The sequence below is a fragment of the Perissodus microlepis genome, chromosome 23 (genome assembly GCF_051167445.1).
Source record: "Perissodus microlepis isolate ML-2025 ecotype Zambia chromosome 23, ASM5116744v1, whole genome shotgun sequence".
Taxonomy (NCBI): Eukaryota; Metazoa; Chordata; class Actinopteri; order Cichliformes; family Cichlidae; genus Perissodus; species Perissodus microlepis.
In genome coordinates this window covers 13,803,942-13,825,424 of record NC_140482.1, presented here as the reverse complement: position 1 = coordinate 13,825,424, position 21,483 = coordinate 13,803,942, and the positions used below count along the sequence as shown (strand labels likewise).

The following is a 21,483-nucleotide window of genomic DNA, read 5'->3' as shown; positions in this document are numbered from 1 at the left end:
GATACTGTTTTGATTATGATTATTATTTAGTTGGCTTGGTCAGTGTCAAGTCTGTCTCTCTCTGTCTAGTCCGTGTCTTAGTAAAGTGTGTTTTGTTTCCTGTTTTACTTTGAAGGTTCTTGTTCCTGTCTGATGTCAGTGTTCCGGCTTTGCTCTCCCTGTCTCGTTAGGTCTTATTCCTCCCAGCTGTGTCCCCCTTCTGTCTCTAATTCCTTGATGACTCCCTCAGTGTATTTAAGCCCAGTGTGTCTTTTTGTCAGTGTCGCGTTGTCCCTCATGCTGTGTGGATCTCCCTGTGTCTCTCTGTGAGTTTAGTTTGTGAGTTTCCAGTTTAGTTTGCTTTGTATGACTTTCTCCTGCCAGCAAATAAAGCTGAGTTCTTTGTGTTTAAACCTCGTGCCTGAGTGCCTGCATTTTGGGTCCAACTCCTGCCTGCCGCACAGCGATTCATGATTCATGACCTTTTTCCAGTTTCCAGTTTGTCCAATTTTTCATGGACTGGCTGGACCTCAGATATTACCGAAGCAGTGGACGTGTAGAACATGAAGCACCCAAGATCGAAAAGAAGCTTTGGAACGTCCTTCAGTGAGCCTTGGAGTCTAATACTGAAGACTAAAAGAAATGACAAGAAAGCCTGAGTACAGACTGTGCTGAACAATAAGCAAAACCTTCAAGCTCATTAGATTTGTACACTTGATTTTTGCTGTAGATGCTGTAATTCTATGCAGTTTGCATGTTATAATAAATCACTGCGATCCCATTTCTCATTTTTCTTAAAAAAAATAATAATAAAGAAAAGCGTGTTGTCTTGAAACTTATACAAAGCACCCACCCTATGATTTGTAGTTGCACTGCATTTTCTATCCAATATAAGCCTCTGTTTTTTTGTGAATGAGTTTGACCTCACCCTGAGTAAATGACCTCACCGCCCATGATTCCTCTGTGTGTTTCCAGGTAGTAAGCACCAGATGGCAGACTTCACCTTTAAAACAGACTTATTATGTAGCCATTAAAATACACATCCAACAACTCTACTATCAAGGTTAATGTCACCAGTAACAGCATATTTTGGCTAAATGTGACAAAATAAATATTTTTACTGCCCAGTATACATGTCAAAAAATGGCACTAAATGTGATGTTTTGCTGGAAATATATCCCTGTAAGAGCCCATAAGGTGCCTGGATCTTACTTAGTTAACCTAGTGGCCCATTAAAAAACCTGTTACAAGCAGATACAAAGTATTTCACTGTTTATGCTCCCATTAAAACACAGTACAAGTTGCAGCCAGCTGTGGTGTGTGAATGTGAAAAAGATGAAACAGTCATTTTTTTCCAAGTCAGAAGAGGAGGAGGTGGCTGAGAGCCAGTCAGGAGAGCAGATGGCATCTCCATCTGTCTGGTCTGTTTAAAGAGCACTGCAGGCGAGGCCCCAAGCCAAACAAGCCAGCTACACGGTCTGGGATGATCTCAGAGCTTTCACTCTTGCATTGCACCCTAAAGCTATCAAGATTTGATCCTTTCACAGAACTCCAAAATCACTGCACTTTGCAGTGCAACTCAACTTTAAAGACTCTAAATGAACTGATTTGCTAGAGACAATATTGCAAGTATACGGATGTATAAATCCAACCAGAGGAAATGTAGCTATTCACAAAAAGTTGAGTTTTACTTCTTTGCACATTCTGTTGCTTCACCTTCAAAGACCGTGCATTGTGCTGCTTTCCTTTTTGATAGACACGGTTGTTAAGATTCTACATTGCTCTCCTCTAGCCTGCTGTATCTTAATGGAGGCACAGCAGGAAGTAAAAACCTCAGTAATAGGAGAAGTGTTGCTGTCATCTGATACTGAATGCTGTGTCTACCTGTGTCCCTAGAAAGTGATCAGAAAGCACATTCTGAATAACAAAGTAGAGCTCATAATATAAAATTGGCTGCATGTTTCAATTTCAATTTTATTTATATAGCGCCAAATCACAACAAAAGTTGCCTCAAGGCGCTTCATACAGGCGCTTGTTTCTTTTAACAGCTTTTTTTTGTTATATAACACTGAGAAATATTATCATTTCATAAATTCTACAGAAGCGATGGGGAAGAATACAGTCTTTTCCACAACACTGACTAGACCAAGGAGCTTATCCTGGATTTCAAGAAGAAAGCTCCCCCTCTGGAACCTGTGTGTATTAAAGGTGCTGAACTGGAACATGTTTACAATTTCAAGTTTCAGAGTCTGTCAACCGCCAACAATCTGAGGTGGTCGGAAAATATTTCAGTGATGCTATTTCATTAGGTCAGTAAAAGAAGCAAGCCTTAAGTTGCCAGTCCGGCCTTACAGAGAAGAGGTACTTCACAAGACTGTGAGGAAGCGCCACACAAAGAAAAAGCTAGACCTTGCTCAGATGTATTAAACTGTAACAAGCATAATTGGCACACAGCTCCCTTCCATGGACATGTTGCAGGGTGTGTGAAGTCAGGTCAAGGAAGTCACCAAGAAAAACAGGAAGCATTAGCACAATAATATTAATCATTTGAGACATTGTAGAAAAATAGCTTCAATGTTTTGATTTCTGTGATGAAATTATGAGTATAAGGTTAGAAAAGCATATGTTTCTGATTAAGTTTGTTTGGTCCTGAGAAGACAGTGTAGAGTAGGTTTGTCAGAATGTTTGTCACATCTTTATCACAGTGCCCAATAGTGCCTGTTTATTCTGAAATTCTGTATCTGAAAGGCTAAAACATGCCAACACTCAGTAGATGCTAACACAGGTCCTAATTGCCCATGGGTTGATCCAGCTTATTTTACATTAAACTTAGAATTCAAATTGAAATATTTAGTTTTAGATTAGAAGTTAGACGTATATTTTATTCCACTATAAATTTGTTAAAACTGTACTAATTTAACTGGCATTAAATACGAGTTGGTCAAAGGCATAGATTATCATCTGATGAAGTTTTGCCTTGTTTTGAACATATCCTAGCTACAGTGGCCCTAAAAGCTGCCCATGGGTGCCCAAACAGCATAAGTTCCCTTTCCTAAATGTAGTAATCTGGTGTTAAGGTAAAGTGAGTTCATTGCATAAACCAGAGGTCTGTTGTGTCGGGGGAAAGGTTTTCATGCAAGACAGAACCAAACTAGTATAAATCCATGAAATTAAAACAAATGGCTAAAAGAAGCCAGCAGCTAGAGAGGTACAGATGATAACTCTCCAGGTTTAGTCACTTGAATCACAGTTTATATAGTTTATTTATGAGTATAATAATGCAGGATAAGCCAGGCCTTCCAAAGGCCGTTTATCTTTAGCTGAAAAGGAACATCACAATCAATCAATAAATGCTGGGTGTTTTAGGCATTCTCTGCAACATGAAGAAACTAACAATAATAAATAATGAGCATTGAAGTGACATTTTTAGCAAGGCATCAGGGCTGTGGGATGCTGCTACATTTCCAGACTTTTCTTGAGAACCAGAAGGACCTTTTGACCCTTTAAGTGGTGCCGTGTTAAACTATGCTAAGTGCTCGTATTTGGTAGCAATATTATTCAGTGGTTTACTGGAATATATGACATCTGTGTCTAGATATAATTTGTGGCATTGTAGACAAAATAAAATGTGAATTGCTGCTTCCATCTTCTTGTCTTATCAATAGAATCATATTTCAGCCTGTCCTCTAAATACAGTCGTCTGGAGTGCTTGGCCAAAAATCAGCGAGGGAGCCCACACACAACCAGCAGCATCTTTACTTTAATAGAAGCAGACAGTGTTTGTACCCTGCTGAATCTTCACCATAATGTCTCTGTGAAGGCCTGGGCTAAAATATCACCTTATATCATCTGTTAATGAAGAAAATCCTCTCTAAAACTTTGTGTTAGGGGACTTTATGTGTCCCCTTCTACTTATCCCTGCACTTCAAACAGTGTGTATAAGCTTGTGCATATGTGAGTGTTTCTATCTGTTTTGACTATGCTACACATCAAGATGCATATCACAGAAAATATTAACTACTTCATTAGTCCAGAACATGTTCTCAGTGGCCAGTTTTCTTTAAAACTGACCTTCTTCGCTTGCAGAAGTGAAATAACGTTGGAAATAGAAAGTGGCTTAATCAGATACAAAACTACACTTGTAGTTCTTTTCTTCTGTGTATATCAGAGTACCTGCAGTAAGCTGAGTGGCCTCAGTGGACACAAGATCCAGCAGAAAGTGACACACTCTGGCCATTTCTGAATAATGTATGTGCTGCTGGTATAAATAGAGTGATACTGTGTCCTCTAAAGTACTATCAAATGAATATATCATGACCACTCATTCATTAAGACTGGATTATCTGGATTGCTTCTCGATTCTTTTCTCTCTGTTTGTGTATTGATGTTTCTGCTGTGGCTGTAATTCCCTGTTTCAGCCACATAACTACTGTTTTTCTTTCTATCTAGTCCTGTAACTAAGCTTTTCTCGTGGCTCTTCCTCTCTCCTCCCACTCTGTTCTTCACCATTTGCCTCCTGCTCAGCTTTGCCAGCTCATGTGAGGTGAAAACAGTGACTCCAGGTGCTTCCCTTGCTCCCCGTTAAGAGTGTAAACATGGTACAACATAGTGGAAATCACACTTTGACAGGATGAGACAGTTGAAATTAATTTTTCAGAAGTTACATGTTAGCAGTGCAAGAGAAAACTGAGTTAAAATGTTCATTTCTCTCTTTGTGTTAGTAGTCAGTAAAGGAAAACACTCCCCAGGAAGAGGTGGTGCAGTTGTTGAAACATTAACAATATATTTGCCTTCATGGATGCAGCGTGGGCCATCAGCTTAGGTGTTAAGGGCCTTCCATCATTTGTTCAGAAATAATAGGCTCTCCTACCCTCCCCGGACCTGGTGTCAACGGGAGGATGGGTGAGGCAAAAAGCTGTTAACCTGCTTCCTGGAAAACTGCTGGGGTTGGTTTGTGGTCCCACAGTCGTCAATGGTGTGTGTTATATCTATAAAAATAGCAGGAAAATCAACCAGTTTGTCTCTATGGTTATCTGGTTTTCTTCAGAACTTATATGAAATGTCACATTTGATGAAGGTTACAAAGGAAATGTTACACACAGCTCAGTGTTAGAACATTTGTTAGTTCAGGCTATATACAGTTTAACCATCAACAGGTGGCTTGAGGCCAGCCGCAGCATGTGCTTCTCAGTTATTAGCACGAGCATAAAATTTGAATCAGTGACTTGAGTGACCAGTGAGGAATCTGAAGGATTGTGAAACAACTAGGAGTAAACCTACCTGGAACCCTTATGTGATTCCAGGAAGCTTTTATTTTGGAGGAGTTTCTAAAATGCATTTGCAGCAGCTGCAAGTTTTGTGAAAACCCACAGTCAGTTTTCAGGTTTTCACAATCCCACTGTTTATATTTAATTAGTAGTAGTGCACAACTACAGAAATGAACAAGTGTAAGAGAAATTAAATTGCTAAATGTAGCGACATGGATTTATGCATTTTCACAGAAATTTCTAGCTGGACCTCCTTCTTGATGACAAAACGCACTTCATGACGGATGGCAAATGTGAGCCCTGGAAAAGCACAGGTGTCATTTCTAACATTTACTGTGATAGCATCTAAAACACCAGAACACAGAAGCTGAAACAGCACAAATGGTTTAGCTTTATATCTTTGCCTTACACAAAAGTCTGTTTCATATGTACAATCAACACGAGTCAAATGATACATTTGCCATAAAATGTATCTAAATATAACGTAAATGTATGATTATGAATATAATTAAGGAAGCCTTAAGCTATTTGAACATTATTAACTATATATTTTAAGCTGTTAAAGAGGAAACTTAACAGAAGGTTAGGGTTCCCTGTCCCATTTCCCGCTTCTTTATTCTCAGGCAGACAGCTTCTCTTTTTTGTAAACATGTGACTTTACCTAGTCTTCTGTGAGCATGAGTGATTTGAGGGCAGAGGAGAAAGGAAAAACTTTCCCTGTGAACTTTTGCTATTCTCCTCCTCCTTCCTCGAGCCTCTTACTGTGCCTGCACAACCCAGAGCGCTCTCTAGACAGAGAAGGACTCGAGTAACATCTCATCTCTGTCCCTCATCCTCTCATACCTCCCTCGCTTCCTGACTCACCTGACACAATAGACTTCCCCTCAGTGCATCAACCTGAAGAGAAAAGAGGTAGTGGGGGTGTACGGTTTCTTTACAACAATGGAAATTCAATCAGGAAATAGAGAGGAGGTGGCGAGTGTGACCTCGGGCTCCGTTTCTCAGAGTCCCTCTGGGCTACAGGTAGAAGCATCAGATGATCCGGTGCTCAGAGAGGACCTACAGACTGCTAAGAGGATCGAGAGGTTTGACATCCCGCTCGATAGCCTGAAGAGGATGTTTGAGAAGCCCGCTGTAGCAAACACAGTAAGTACTTTGACTGTGAAGTTTTGTCGTTATATTTCAATGTGAACTGCACTTTTGTGAGCAGTGACATCCGTTTTTCTCCAGGGGAAATGAGTGGTATAGGTAACTGCCACTTTTTGCTGAGTGTGTCAGGTAGATGGATGGCTTTAATGCAATGCGCATTTGAACAAATTGAAAAGCTCTTGCAACCTTCAGAAAAATGTAAAGTCAGTAGTGGTAACATGACTATGAAGTCATGCTTCAGGCAAAAGCCATCAAGTTTATGTGGAGTGAAAGTGTACACTATGCAGATTTCACTGCTGCAGACTGTAGCTCTCTTTCTTTATGTATTGGCAGGAGCTGACCTTTACTGGTGACTTATTTTTGGATATAATGGGAAAGAAAACACACAGCGCTGTTTATCTCTCTATTTACTTTAGTACAGTTATCTTGCTGGCAGTTTGGAGTTTTCCATCACTTTGTTGATTCTGGGGGAAAATGCTTCTAGGACACGTCTCCTTACCCGAGAGGAGGACGGCCTTCTCTCTCTGGCTTTGTTTTTCCATCCAAGCTGGCTTCTCTGAGGGGAAAATCTAAGTCTGTTGGAATTGAAGTGTTCCATTATGAGACAAGCTCCCATTTACCAAATGTCTGATGATGGGACAAAAAGGCCCAGATGACCTACTTTTTTGTTCCTAATGTGGTTGAGAGACCAATTCAAACCCCTTAAATTATTCCAAACGCATAAAATAAAAGGCAACAAAATCCAAAACAGTTGATGAATTATGGACCATGTATTTTTAAATATACAACGGTGCCGAGTGGTGGCAGAGATGCACTGATATTTGACACCCTGTTATTTAAGACCTATTTTGGGGGCTTTATGGTTAAGCAGGATTTTAAAAATAACCCTGTAATTGGTATGTCGGCTGCTGCTGGAAGCAGCGTGAAGCTTCTGTGTTAGACTGAGAAGAGAGAAAGAGAGGAGAGAGGTGGGTCCATCAGAATTCACACCTGGCTCCTGAGATGAAAACATTTTATGTCTGTGACTAATGAGGTACATCACTAAAGTCAAGATTTAACCATAGCATCTTCAGACGTTTTCTTTTGCTTTTAAGTTTATCTTTTAGTATATCCTATTTTTTTCTTAATCAGAGAGGTTTGGACTACACTTATCTGACCTCTAACAATCTCAGGAATTAACACCTACACTTCGGCTTTATTTTGGCTCTTGCATTTCAGTTTCCCATGTATAAAACTTTGTTATCTCACCACTAGGAAAATGGTGCTAGGCTTTGATACACAAAGAAATGTTGATACATGTGTTCTCAGTGTTATCAGTCAGTCTTGTAGTATTTGGCTTAGTAAAGCTGTTTCAGCAAAGAGTTTTTCTGTAACAAGGCGTAAAATGAGTCTTTGTAAGGTGAGAGAAGTGACTTGTAGTGGCAAACATGAAGAGACACATGCTTGCTTTTCTTTATCCATACAAAGCATGTATGTAAGTATGTAGCATGTAGCATTACTGCTTCAGTTATGCTTATGTCTACCGTTAGCACATTTTACATCTGTAGCAGGATATTGTTTTTGTTAATAGCTACTAGCTAACATTAGCATTCAGCAGCTAAAGAGAGAAGTATTTTTTCACTGTAGACCAAAGCAGAAGTCATTTTTAAACATAATCAATACATTCATTTGCAGTATCACAAAGCAGGAGGGGAAACTGTGATTTTCTTTTAAATTTACTGTCATTTTATTAACTAGCTTAAAATGTCAGTATTGTCTTCATGGCTTATTTTTCTGCTCAAAGAAAGAGTGTGACATAAATATTAATGTCATTTTATTAGACAATTAATATATACAAGTTTTCTAAAGCGGAACCTCAATTAGAGGTAGAACTGCAATACCAATCAGCCTTCCTAATTATTAACTGCTGCTTAAAAAATAAAAACATGTTAGGATTTGTTATGACTTTTCTGTATGAAATTTCATATTTGGTTAAAATAATTACTTTCCTACATGACTGCAATATTAAATACTGGGTAAGTGTGCTAATATTATTGCTAAATAATAATTGCTCCCGTTATTTTGTGCAGTAAAACTAAAATTAATGTCTAAAATCACGCTGTAGACGCACCACACAAACTGAAATTAGCTGATTGTAGCACAACTGTAGAATTGATAGGCACGCAGACTAAAAAATTCCAAGGAATTATTGGAATTCTTAGTTTCTTCCCCACAAGAATCAGTTGTCATCCCTAGATAAAAGAAAAGAGTTTTTAGGACAGAGTTTTGCATATTTTACTGTATTTACAGTCTACTTCCAGTAAAGACTGCTACCATAATGCTTCTGGGAAACAGTTACCTTTGTCTTTCTTTGTTTCTTAACTAATCAGGTTACCACCTTGCAAAATTTTCTATCAGACTCAAGTCTTCTAATGATGAGTTGGTTCTTTTTATATATATATATTCGAACGTATTTCTCTCTTACGTGTGTCTCTCTAAGAAAACAAAAATAGATCAGTTATTTATATTCTTTTTAGGTAACAATCTGTACAGCTGGTCAAAAGTCTGGGTGTCATAAGCTGGCACTGCTACACATGCTGTATCTTGGCACTGTATCATGAGTGCTCATAGTCTGCTCCGTAGAAAAAAACAACAACAAAAAAAAAACAAGCCTGTAGTCAGTGTCAGTGGAGCATATGGGCAGTATTCCCAGATTCCCAGAGGGAGTGAGGACTAGCACTCTGCAACCGGCTGGCTATAAAACCTGACCTCATCTCCAGCTTATCTGTATTGTAGTGCTTCATATTTGATGATGCACAGCATTTTTCTATCTGCGCTCCATTTCATTTATTTAAACAGCACAATGCCATTCGATGGTCAGCAAAAGCAATGTGTGATGGATTCCCAGGTGGTCGCTCAGCCGTGGCCAGAATCCACAGTGTTGGTGGGGAGAGAGGACTGAGAGGATTGTTCGCAACAATCGTGGATTTGAAATGATGTAAGGTTTTATTGTGCAAGGAGTATGTTTTTTTGCAGTTGTGTAGTATGTGTGGGATACTGGCTTGCGTTTACAACATCTGCCTGCCCTCCTGGTCATGACTGTGCACACAAGGAAGAATAAACACATGCTTTAAACAGATGTGGTGGTGCTGTGTCATGTTTAACTCTTTAAAGCTTGAATGGGCTCTGTATGTATGCACAAATGTAGGCCACTGACCAGGACACTAGATGGTTAAAATGTATACACATGGCTTTCTGGCGTTCATGCCATGAGTTGGTGCTCATTCATGATGCGATGGCCGCTGTTTGCCAGTGGGTGGCAGTGTAACATCTGTTGGACTGAGGAGGTAAGCTGATGTTCACAACAGTCACAGTATAGGTCAAACTGTGTGCAAAGGAAGATAAATAATATGGTCTTAATCAGGAAGTTATCACAGTGAGACAATTGCTCATCACCTATGCTAATTACAGTTGATTCCTAATCCCAGAAGATGTCTTAAAATGGCCTTTTTATTTGTCTAAGGCTGTCAGATTATCAGGATTTACATAAACGGTGAAACATTTAATTCTGATGCATCTGGTGGATTTTAAACCCAACATAACAGAGTTTAAAAGGATTTCATACTATGGTATAATCCTGGTCACAGCTGGGTAACAGGATAACATGGTTAAAGATAGAGAGCCATCTAAGCTTTTTTAGGCAGAGGTCTCATGGTCTCTGGTTTCTGGCTCAAACTGTGTCTACATAAATTCGGACAGCGGCACAAGAGGTCTGGAATGTTCCCCCAGTTTATTTTCATAACCTAAATCATCGCTGTCACTGACTCACTCTCAGACATTTGGACTGATTCAAGCGATAGTTGGAAATATTTTCTCTAAAGCTTTCACGATATACTCTTGACGAAAGACCTGTATTCAAAGAGTGTTTGATATGAAAGGCAGTAAAAGAAGCAATGCATTAGGCTTTTCATATAGTTCATTTGCGCTGCTTTTTTAAAGTCATCCTTTGCCTGCTTTTAAGTGAGTGGGATTTTGCCACTCTGTCACACTTAGGAATCCCATTGTAAAGTGCCAGATGACATGCTGAAAGCTGAAAAATGAGACTGCCTTTTGCTTAATTGTGAACCATTTTCCACAAAATAAAAAGACGAGATCAATCAATATGCACCACCATACCTAAACGCACTTAATTAAATATTAAATAAACTAAGAGCCACAACATGTCCCTGCAAGAAATCAATCCAGACTTAATGAGGATGCTAGCGTCTTTATCAAGTGCATTGGGCTCGTAAAAATTCCATTAACACTTTACCAGGCATCTATTTTGTCTCTGATTCGAATCTTTTAATGGAGCTGGTATCACAGGCATGTGTGTGTGAGTTGCTAGTCTTGCTGCATGATGATGAAGGTTTGTTGCTTGTCTCCTTGGATGTGAGAATAGTCACGCGCTACCAAACAGAAGCTCTAAATCGCTCTGCTTTATTTGACTCAAAGGAGTCTTTTTCCTAGCGTTGTTTGGTTTGTTTATGGAGTGTACAAGTATAAAATTTTCTGTTTATTTAAGTCTGTGGTTGTTAAGGTTGTTTCTATAGGTACTGTAATGTACCATATGTACATTTCCAATATATGATAATCAATTTCCATGTGTGGGAAATGAATGCATATCTCCAGTTCTCTGTTTTTTCCATACAGATTTTCGTGTGACTCACATGGTCTTTTTTTCTAAACCAGTATTATATGCACAGCCCCACAAAAGCATGTGCGTTAAACAGTCCAAGACCTCAAGGCTCATTCTTTGAATCATTCAGTGTGGCGTTGCAAGGGCACCACTGCACATACCCCAATCATTGTTGCCATAGGGAAACAAAAGAGGAAGTGCTCCTGAGATAAGGCGCACAATGCAAATTAGGTGGTTGTAAACCTGTTGACTAGAGCATTGAAAATGCAGAGAATAAAGAGGAGGTTACAGTTAAGCCATAGCTGTGCTAGCAGCTCTGTAAATCTATACTTAGTCACACGAAATCTTTGACTGGAAAATATAAACGACAAATATAATGGCAAACATGGCCATGCTTACAAGTAGTAGAAGTTTATAGTCAGTATATCTTCTGTTAGTTTAAAGGGAAACAAAACTCTAAGATTTTTTTTACTGACTTTCAAAAAATATAAATCTGCACAAGTGTGTATAACACGTAGGACTCCATCTGTAGGACAACCTCAAAAAACCCAGGTTTTATTTGAGTTTTTCTTTTTCTTGCAGAGATGCTGATACTATTATATAATGCAACCTTTGTGCTAATATGTTTGTAAAGTGTTACTCTTAAAAAAACAGGATTTTTGATGCATGTAAAAGAAACAGCTGGTTGTGGTAGTGACTGATGTCACAAGGGCCGAATTTCAGCTTTAATTCAAGGGGTTTAAATAATTTTTTTTAAAAGATACTCCTCAGTTTTTAGAGAATAATTGGACAGTTGACTGGCAAATGGTTTGATGCCCAGGTGAGGCTCGTTCTCTCATTATTTCATGACAAATTAAGCAGATAAAGGATCTGGAATTGATTCCAAGTGTCGGAGTTGTATTTGGTAGATGTTCATTTAAACTCTCAACATGAAAAGGAAGAAGTGAAAAATGCATCATTAGTCTTTACAACTGCAATAACCCTATCAGAAAAATAGTATTATCTTTTTAAGTGGCCAAACAAATAATCTCTCAGCACTCAATCAAAAGGCTCAGAAGACTATCCCTACTACACACTACTAGAATGGCCAATAAGCACTAATTCAATTCAATTTTATTTATACAGTGCCAAATAACAACAGCAGTCACCTCAAGGCACTTTATATTGTAAGGTAGACCCTACAATAATACGTACAGAGAAAAACCAACTATCATATGACCCCCTATGAGCAAGCACTTTTGAATTAGTGGTAACGAATGTACTGTACCTAACATTCCAAAGCCTTCTTATTTTGTTTACAGGAGTGATTCTGATAGACTGGCGAGATATTTTTTTCTATTTTCATACAAAATCCAAATTTCACAGCGTATGGATATCATGTGGAAGAAGGAACAGATCTGTGGAGGAAAAACAAACAAAAACCCCTACTCACAGATGTAATTAAAATTACAGGGGGGCAAGGGGGTTTGCCGAAAAACAGAAGGTAATTTTATCTGTAATTATTACTCCAGGAGGGATGAAAATTCCTTCCTTACACACAGTCTCTAGACTGGATTAAAATCACCAACCAAGGAAGGCAAAATTAAAATCAGCCCACCTACTGTTGAGAAAGTCCATATGCACGGAGCTTAGGTGACTCTTGTTTTAATATAGCAGTCAGTTTGCTCATCTACATGATCTTGTGTGACTCGCTCACATAATTATAGAATTAAATCCCCAAAATATGACCTAGGCATGTAGCCTATGTCATTTACATGGTTCAGTTTATATTTGGGGGAGCCTGAAAACAGACACAGATCCCAAGCCTCTTTGGAAGTCAACATGTATAAATAGTAGTGCCTGGTGATGTTGGAATTGCTCAGTGAACATTTAGAGAGCCAGGCGCCTGATGAAAGAGACTGAAATATGATTTACATTCAGCGAGCATGGGGCCATATTGTGAAAGAGAGGACTGCGAGAGTGCATGGGAGGGGCAGGCAGAGGGTACGGAAGATGAAGATGGATAGGGAGCAATAAAGATTCAGAGGGAATCGGTGGGGGGTGGGTGGGAGTTGAAAGAGATTTCAAATGAGTGAGTTCATATTTTAGCAGGTGAAGCAGAGTCTGATTAACAAATTATATTCATGTTTCAATAATGATTAGCTTCATCAGGGCCCACTTCAGGGGTGCACAATCACTGACATAACAAGGTTTTTTTTTTTCCATTTCCTTACATCTTTTTCTCTTTGGACACGAGCAGATGCTTGTCAGGTTTCAGCTCGAGTTAGAGAACACTGACATTCAGGGGAGAAAAGCCTTGATTGCAGAATAAAGATTTCTGCTGGCCAAGAGACAGAGAGACTAAATGGTGACTACATACTGTATGAATGCATACACAGCATGAGTGCACTTATGGCAGTGCTTTGCAGAGACTCTTGTTCTTGTTGTGCTGTTAATGATCCTTTAGCTTAGCCTCTTTTGTAGAAAAGAATTGGTAACATACAAAGAACTACTTTATAGTTGCTGGGTTTCCGTCAAGTCATTTCCTGTTTAGTTTTGGTATCCGTGATGTTGATATCTTTATACCCTGCCCTCATTAGTCTCACCTGTGTTCTGTGAGAAACACTTTTTTCCAATAAGTCCAACCATCGTTTACTTTCTTTGTTTACTTGGCTTTCTTCTGTATGACCTTGTGGACCTTTGGATTTACGCGTTTCACCTGTTCTTTGCTAGACTGACTCCCACTGCCTTCCTGCGTGCGTACGACCTCTGCCTCTCTGAATTCAATTTGATTTAAGATTTACATTTTTTAATTTTATTCTGCTCCCTGGTCGTACTCTAGGGAGCAGGATATTTCTTTCGCTGTGGAATTATGAACACGCTGAATTAAAACTGAGTGTTAAAATCACTGATAAATATTCACTGAAGCTTTTGTCTGCGTTTCTCATCCATGACTTTATAAAGGTTTTGTTTTTTTTCCCAGTTTTTCTTCATGGTGAACTCTGCTGTCCCTCCCTTTTTGTGTTTAAGATGACTTTTGAACCAATCACTGACACCATGATCTTTTTCAGAGAAATGGAAGAAAGTGAGTGTCTTGGCATCTGTGTAGGTTGAACGTCCACAATCTCGGTGTCACCCATAGTCAAAGACCTACACATATGCAAACAAATATAGGAACATACATCTTATAATCACTTTTTAATGCAATGTAATGACCTATAACTGCCGGGTTAACTGTATTTATTTTTCTATTTGTATGTAAACATACAGATTTGTTTCCCAGCTAAGTCTCTGTGAGCCATAAGTCTTTTCTTATGGCTTCCATCCCACAGTGACACTAGCTAATAACTGTTGGAACTGGATGCTAAATTACCCACACCCCAATGTACAGCTAGCGGTTTGCATTGGGGGCAGCAGAGTGCAATTTGTCTGCAATTCAGATTTGTTTGTTGAAGCTTGGTGCCTACTCTTAGGACCTTCTCTGCCAGCAGCCAGGACATGTTAGCTCTAATCAGTCACATTAGCCCCCACAATTTTTTTTAGCTTTTTGTATGTGTCTGTGTTTGTGTCTCAACCTCCGCCCCATTTCCCCAGGTATTTTTTTGGAATTGACATCATTTCATTTAATTAAGATTTATTGGAAAGGGATAAGGAAGCAGGAGTCCTCAGAGCTAATCAGTGTGTTAGCTGTCAACCTAGTTTGGTCACTAAAAAGTAGTAATGAGTTGCACACAGTTTACTTCCTGGAACCCCTGGCTTTTTCTTTTTAGATTGGCTTACACACTGACAGAGATGGCAGGTGTAGAGCAGGTCACCTACTAACTGGAATGCTGGTGGTTTGATCCCAGCCCTGCTCCAGTCTGCATGCCAAGTTGGGCAAGATATTAACCCCATGTTACTCTGATGCATCCATTGCAATATGAATGCGTGTGAATTAGAATGAGACATCTAATTCGATAGGAAGAACTTAGAAAAAAGCATAGATAAGGAAGTGCTGGTGTACAATGATGTTGTGTAAAGCTCTTTGAGTGCTCAGATAGAGTAGAAAAGCGCTATATAAGAACCAGACCATTTACCATATAAATAAAGGTTAAGTAGATAAAAAGAAATGTGACAGACCAGCTGTGGAAGTGACAAGCTAACAGTAAACAGCTCATAGCAAACTTGTTTCTACCACAGTATTTGAATCGTGTAAATAAAACTTGAGTTACTCTTTTGTTTTATTATTCTACTTCCTGTTCCGCACATTACCATTCCCAGGTTGTGACATACTAACACTAGATCATAAGTGCTTCTCACTGGATACCCTTTTGGCAGCAGCACAATAGAAAAGTATTGTCAGATGAGAAAATATACAAACCCACCAAAGTCCACACTGGGCTGTGTGTGGGGTGGCAGCACCAGACCTTCACCAAAAGACACAAACTCAAGACTGGTTTAAGTGGGCAGTTTTAAACTTTGGTTTTGGCTTATATTTTTAGTGGCTTTTTAGATAGGGAATGGAAAATATCATGGTTTGAGATAAAAGAGAAATAAATCTTCATGTTAATTACATGTTCAAAGGCAAACCTCTTACATTGGCACCGGGAGTCAGACAAACATTTCTACAGAGAATATTTGGCCAAGAGTCCCGCCCAAATGGCAGTTTGTAAAAAGCTGGGTGTGAGACTCGTTCCTATCAAATAAAAGTTCCAAGAGTTCCAAAACAATGTTTTTTGCAGGTGTTCCAAAGAGAGCTTATTATCTGTTGCTAGTAACTAACCATTGCCCTTGTGTGTTGTGGGTTTTTGCATCCACAACAAACAAAAAAATAACATTTTATGGTATTGAGTAACATACATTGTAGACATGAAACTACCAACAATAAAAAAAATGGGGAAAAATCAGCAGTAACAATTAAATATACATAAGACGATACAAATTCAAATATGTTATGATAAAAAATTCTAAGAAAATTATGTGTATAATTCATTAAAATGGCTTAAATCTGATTTGCAGATCTTTGGCATTTACTGTGAAATATTTCATCTCTGTGTAATTTAATTTCAGTTGGTAGCATGTGCTCCATAGATGACAGGCCTTTATGGAGAATCCTAACTGGTAAAATTTGGATCTACAATGTACAGTCTCACAATATGCTACTTTATAGTTGCTATCCACCATTCTCCTAGTGTCTTATCTATTAAATTCAATTTCAGTTAAATTCAATTTTATTTATCCAGCGTCAAATCACAACAACAGTCGCCTCAAGGCGCTTTATATTCTAAGGTAGACCCTACAATAATACATACAGAGAAAAACCCAACAATCATCTGACCACCGATGAGCAAGCACTTTGGTGACAGTGGGAAGGAAAAACTCCCTTTTATATATCTTTTATAGATCTATCAAGAAAAAGGCCTTGTGGCTTGACTCTTTACATTACATTACATTTAAAAACAATTTCTTTTTAAAAAATGAATGAAAATCTATAATTTCATCAAAGAGGTTTTTTATTAATTTTTTCAAAGCTTACCTGTTGTGTTCCATACATACATTAATGGGACAAAGAAATAATAACTTAATTTTTGGATCCACATCTTAAAAGAACAAAGAAAAAGACTTTGTAGTAACCAGCAAATCATTTAACAACCCAGTGTTGTTTTTAATATTTCAGTCAGTTTTGTGTCCAGTTCAAAATTTGTGCCGTTTGGTGACAGTTTAACTCTCTGAGTTGATTACCATATGCCACAAAGCTCAATGCAGCAGCCTGGGTTTGACCCAGGGACTTTGGCTGTTGTATTACAAATTGTCTTGTGAATGTACGGTCTGGCTAAATAAGCTAAGTTTACAAGCTAATGAACCTCAGCGGAGTCTCGCTCATTAGTTACACCCTTACTTTTACAATTTCATTGAACTTAATAGTTCATCTGTTCTCATATCATCATCTCAATGATCTCATCTGTTCTGTTGTGGTGGCTGTGGCTCAGGTGGTAGAGTAGGTCATCTACCCATTGGAAAGCTGGTGAATTGATCCCCAGCTGCAGCAATCTTTGCAGATACTGAACTGGTGCCCCTGATGCAGCCATTGAATTGTCTGTGAATGTTACATGAAAGTGACTGACACTTATAGTAGAAAGGTTCTGTAGTACCAATCCAGTTAGTAATATCTACATTAATCTTACTGTAGTACTAAAATAAGACAGAATGTGTCACACAATATACAAAGTGATTATTCCAAAAAATGTCTGATCCTGTTTTTATCTTGCTGAGTGAAAAAATAGAAGCTTAAAAGAATTTAAAAAAATAAATAATTTAAGAAGTTCTGCACATCAGACAGACAGTGAGGAAGAAAATTTTGACAGGACCCGACCGCAAATACTGCAGAGGGAAAACTCTGACTTAATGTTGCATCATGTAGAATAATAAAAAAAAAAAACCCAAAACAAAAAAAAAACAACAACACAGGATGGGATGAAAACACATCACTGAAGTTTTGTGTCAAAATAACTTCCAGAGAGAAAAATGAAGCATATGCTGCAACCAGAGCAGCAATATATCTGAATGTGCCCTTTCCTCATATATCAAACCAGAGAGCTCCAATCTGAAAATACCAGCTTGTTGCAGTCTGTTCTGTCATCATGAATGACGATCATTTGGCCCATGTTTTATTTATTACATGTCTTTGTATCCTTTCTTCTTTTTTGCTGCATTATTTCCCCTGCCTGTCTCTCAAAATCTTTCAATTTTACAGTTGTCCACCTCTAGCGTTTCACTATGAGCAAGTCTGTGTGTTTGCCCTTTACTTAAGCTTTTTGGTCCCAGCTGGCCCTGGTGGAAAAACTTCAATCATTATTACAAACCAGACCCCTGTGGTCTCCTTCTCTGCCCCCTCCGTTCTCTTTTCTGTTGTTCATCCAATGTTTTTATGTTCCATGCGGTGCCATTCTCAGTCTATGATTTACTTTTTCACTCACTCTCTTCTGCCTTTTTTTGGTGCTCTTCTTCAGCCCTCCCTCCTCTCACTCCGTTTCTGGACCATGTCTGCTTTGTGCCCATTTTTGCCCATGAGTGCCTGAAATATTGATGTGGGTGGGTTTCACTGTGCCTCTGTTTCGTCAGGACGAGGACAGTCATAGAGGATAGAAAATAAAATAAATTGTTTTCATACCTCTTGCAGATTGCAAAAGGGAACACTTATGACACCGAGACAAAAGCACTGGTGAAAAGAAAGCAGCAGCCAAAGAGAAGAGAAAGAAAGAAAGAGGGACTGATGGGAATGGTGTTCTTTAACTAAAAAGGAGAAAGCAATAGATGAAGGCCATCTGAAAATCAAAGGACAGGCATTATATCACTAAAGGGACCAGTAATATCTCAGAAAGTCTACAAGATCTTCCTGCCATTTGTTTTTCTGTCTTCAAAACAATGTACAGCTCATTCAGGTACATCTTTTTTTTTTGGGGGGGGGGGCATTTTAACTGACTTTATTGGATAGATACACCCCAAGTAGACAGGAAAGCAGAGGGGAAGTCATGCGGCAAAGGGCCACAGGTCAGACTTTGAACCTGGGCCGGCCACCTTCAGCTATGCGGCATATGGTCGCCTGCTCACCCGACTGAGCTAAGCCGGCGCGCCAGAGTCGGGTACATCTTAGATGAAGTGCAGCAAACGTCATTTGAAGACTCCATCGATGCTCCTTTGTTTTCATTGGAGACCAAATGAACAAGGACATCAGGCATTTTGAACATTTGTACAATTTCAATTCAAGAGGAGATTTCAAAACTAGTGTTTTCAAGGGAAGGAGTTGCCAGAGAAACACTTATGCAGACTACAGTCAGAGAATACACCTGTCTTCAAGTTATTAGAAAAATGTTTCCTGTGTTATGCTTAACTGAGTTTTAAATCCAGTATTGAAATGATAAGACCAAGTTTGTTTTTGCTTAATTATTATTTAGACTCATATTCAATACCTGACTCTGTCAATATAAAAATTGAATAAACCTGTTTATCAGGACTTTTCGAGAACATCATTTTATTGGATTTATTTTAGGAGAAGTATGTCCTAAAATGTCTCAGCAACTGTTGATGTTCCATACATTTTAATACACGTCCTGATGGATATGTGTATTAAAATACATCGAGATAAATTCTCATTACCTTTTTGATCCTTTAAACATCAGCATGCTGACACACTAATTTTACAACACTGTACCTGTATGGCAAACACACATGAGTTTAATGCGTAGTTCCTGTAACAGATGGTATCATTTGTTTGGCATCCTTTTGGATTCAATAACTAGATAATAATAAAGTTCAATCCAATCCCTGTCAGATCTGAGAATGGGGAACTCTGTGGCACTTTTGGCAGCCTGTCTTGGCATGGAGCTGCTTTTTTGCATTTCTCACACTAATTGTCTCCATCTGCTGTCCCTTGGTACTATTTCCAGCTGCTGATGGCTAAGCATTGGAGGTTGTTTTTCACACAATCTTCCCACCTTTAGACAGTCTGTCTTAATCTTGGGAATTTCTTGAATTGGCTACATAGGAGTTGTTTTGAGATGCTGTTCTCATTTATCCTGGTTTTCTCTAGTTATCATCTCTTATCATTTCTTCCTCTGGACAGGAAATCTTGACTGGTAAGATCTGCTGTTCATGAGTGATGCTTTTTGTTTTGATGAACCATGGTGGCCCAGGGATCACTGCATAGGAGGAGTGTGGAAAGTGACTTTGTACACTGCCAGGTTTGATGAAAGTTTCTTTTTTAAAAAATATTATTTTACTATAGCTAAATTGAGTATTCAAATTTCTCTGGTCACTATCAATTTTCCTGACACTCAAGAATAAAAAGATGCCTTCAGAAATTCTTATAGCCGTCCTACAAGCTATTGAAACAGTGGAACATTTCTGTATGAAAAAAATGAAAGAACAAAAAACAAAACACAAACTGCTTACCCATCAGAACTTCATCTCTCAGACTTTGGATTTGAGAAGTGTTGTCAATTACTTTGCTAAACGCAAAGTCCTGGCAGTATACTCAACCTGCTCACTCCTCCATTTTATTCCATTTTAACACAGGAAACGGTTTATTTGTTTTTCAGACAATATCTTGTCTGTTTAGTTTAATGCAGTTTTATTTCAGTATGACTTTGAGAGTTTAGGTGATTTGTTTCTTTTTTTAAGTTATATAAATTGCTTGTAACACCTTTTATCAATCACTTGTATTGACCCACTACTTGAAATCGTGTAGATCTGAAATCTGACTAGCTGATTGGGAGGAAGGTAAGATTTTCTCAGATATGGTAGAATATCCCAAAACATCAGGTGAAAGTACAATTATTTGTTAAAATAAATAAATAAATAAAATAAACATTCAAAGAGAGGGAAAGTAAAGTATGTTAAATATATTGTTGCCCTTCCATCCATCCATCAGATGGCAACCATCTGTCTCTTTTCTTAACCATCTGTCCAGTTCACACTCATGGGGTATGGCTGGACCCTATCCCAGCTGTCATAGGGCAAAAGGCAGGGTACGCTCTAACTGGTCAGCAGTCTGTTGCAGAGCTGTGATCTGAAAATTGTTAAAACTGAAATTATATTATAATTTTAGTGTGTTAAACAATACAACAACTACAGAAACTATTTACTCGCAAAAGTCTTGAGTCACCCCCCATTTCTCTTGAAATGATTTTTTTTTCATGAATCATTAAAGCATAAATCTTCATCGTCAAAATTAATGGAAGCAAGTATATAGAAAAATGTCAGATTTTGATCCATCATGCAACACCATCTAGAAAGCATCTGTTTGGCAGTTGCTATATTTTCCAGCATGCCAATGATTCCAAAAACACTGCTAATGTAGTAATAGCATACCTGGATTTATAAAATCGCTCTAAAATGGTTTGCAGCCGAGTGTGAAGCGGTGAGAATGAGAATTAGCACCTCCAAAAGCGTGGAGTACGCACTCCGGGTCAGGGATGAGTTCCTGCCCCAAGTCGAGGAGTTCAAGTATCTCGGGGTCTTGTTCATGAGTGACGGGAGAAGGGAGCCGGAGATCGACAGAAGGATTGGTGCTGCTGCTGCAGTGATGCGGTCGCTGTACCGGTCCATCGTGGTGAAGAGCAAGCGGAGTGTAAAAGCAAAGCTCTCATTTTACCGGTCAAGCTACGTCCCTACCCTCACCTATGGTCACGAGCTGTGGGTACAATGGGCTTCCTCTAAATGGGCTTCCTCCAAAAGGTGGCTGGTCTTTTGATATGCCAGTTGATATGGTTCGGGCAAGTGACAAGGATGCCTCCTGGGAGCCTCCTGGGTGAGGCGTTCCAGGCATGTCCCACTGGGAGGAGGCCCCGGGGCCGACCCAGGACATGCTCGAGAGATTATATCTCTTGGCTGGCCTGGGAACACCTTGATGTTCCCAGGCCAGCCCGGAGGAGGTGTGTAGGGAGAGGGAGGTCTGGGCTTCTCTACTTGGGC

At 39.0% G+C, this 21,483-nt stretch overlaps 1 protein-coding gene across 2 annotated transcripts in view; it reads left to right on the top strand.

Annotated features, from left to right (window-relative positions):
* Positions 1-6,046: 6,046 nt before the first annotated feature.
* Positions 6,047-21,483, top strand: part of xirp2a (xin actin binding repeat containing 2a) — a 67,531-nt gene continuing 52,094 nt past the window's right edge. For both annotated transcript variants that reach the window (XM_084921396.1, XM_084921394.1), the window contains exon 1: positions 6,047-6,392. In XM_084921396.1, coding sequence (XP_084777522.1) covers positions 6,189-6,392 — 204 coding nt within the window. In that variant the 5' untranslated portion in view covers positions 6,047-6,188. The remainder of the gene's footprint in view (positions 6,393-21,483) is intronic.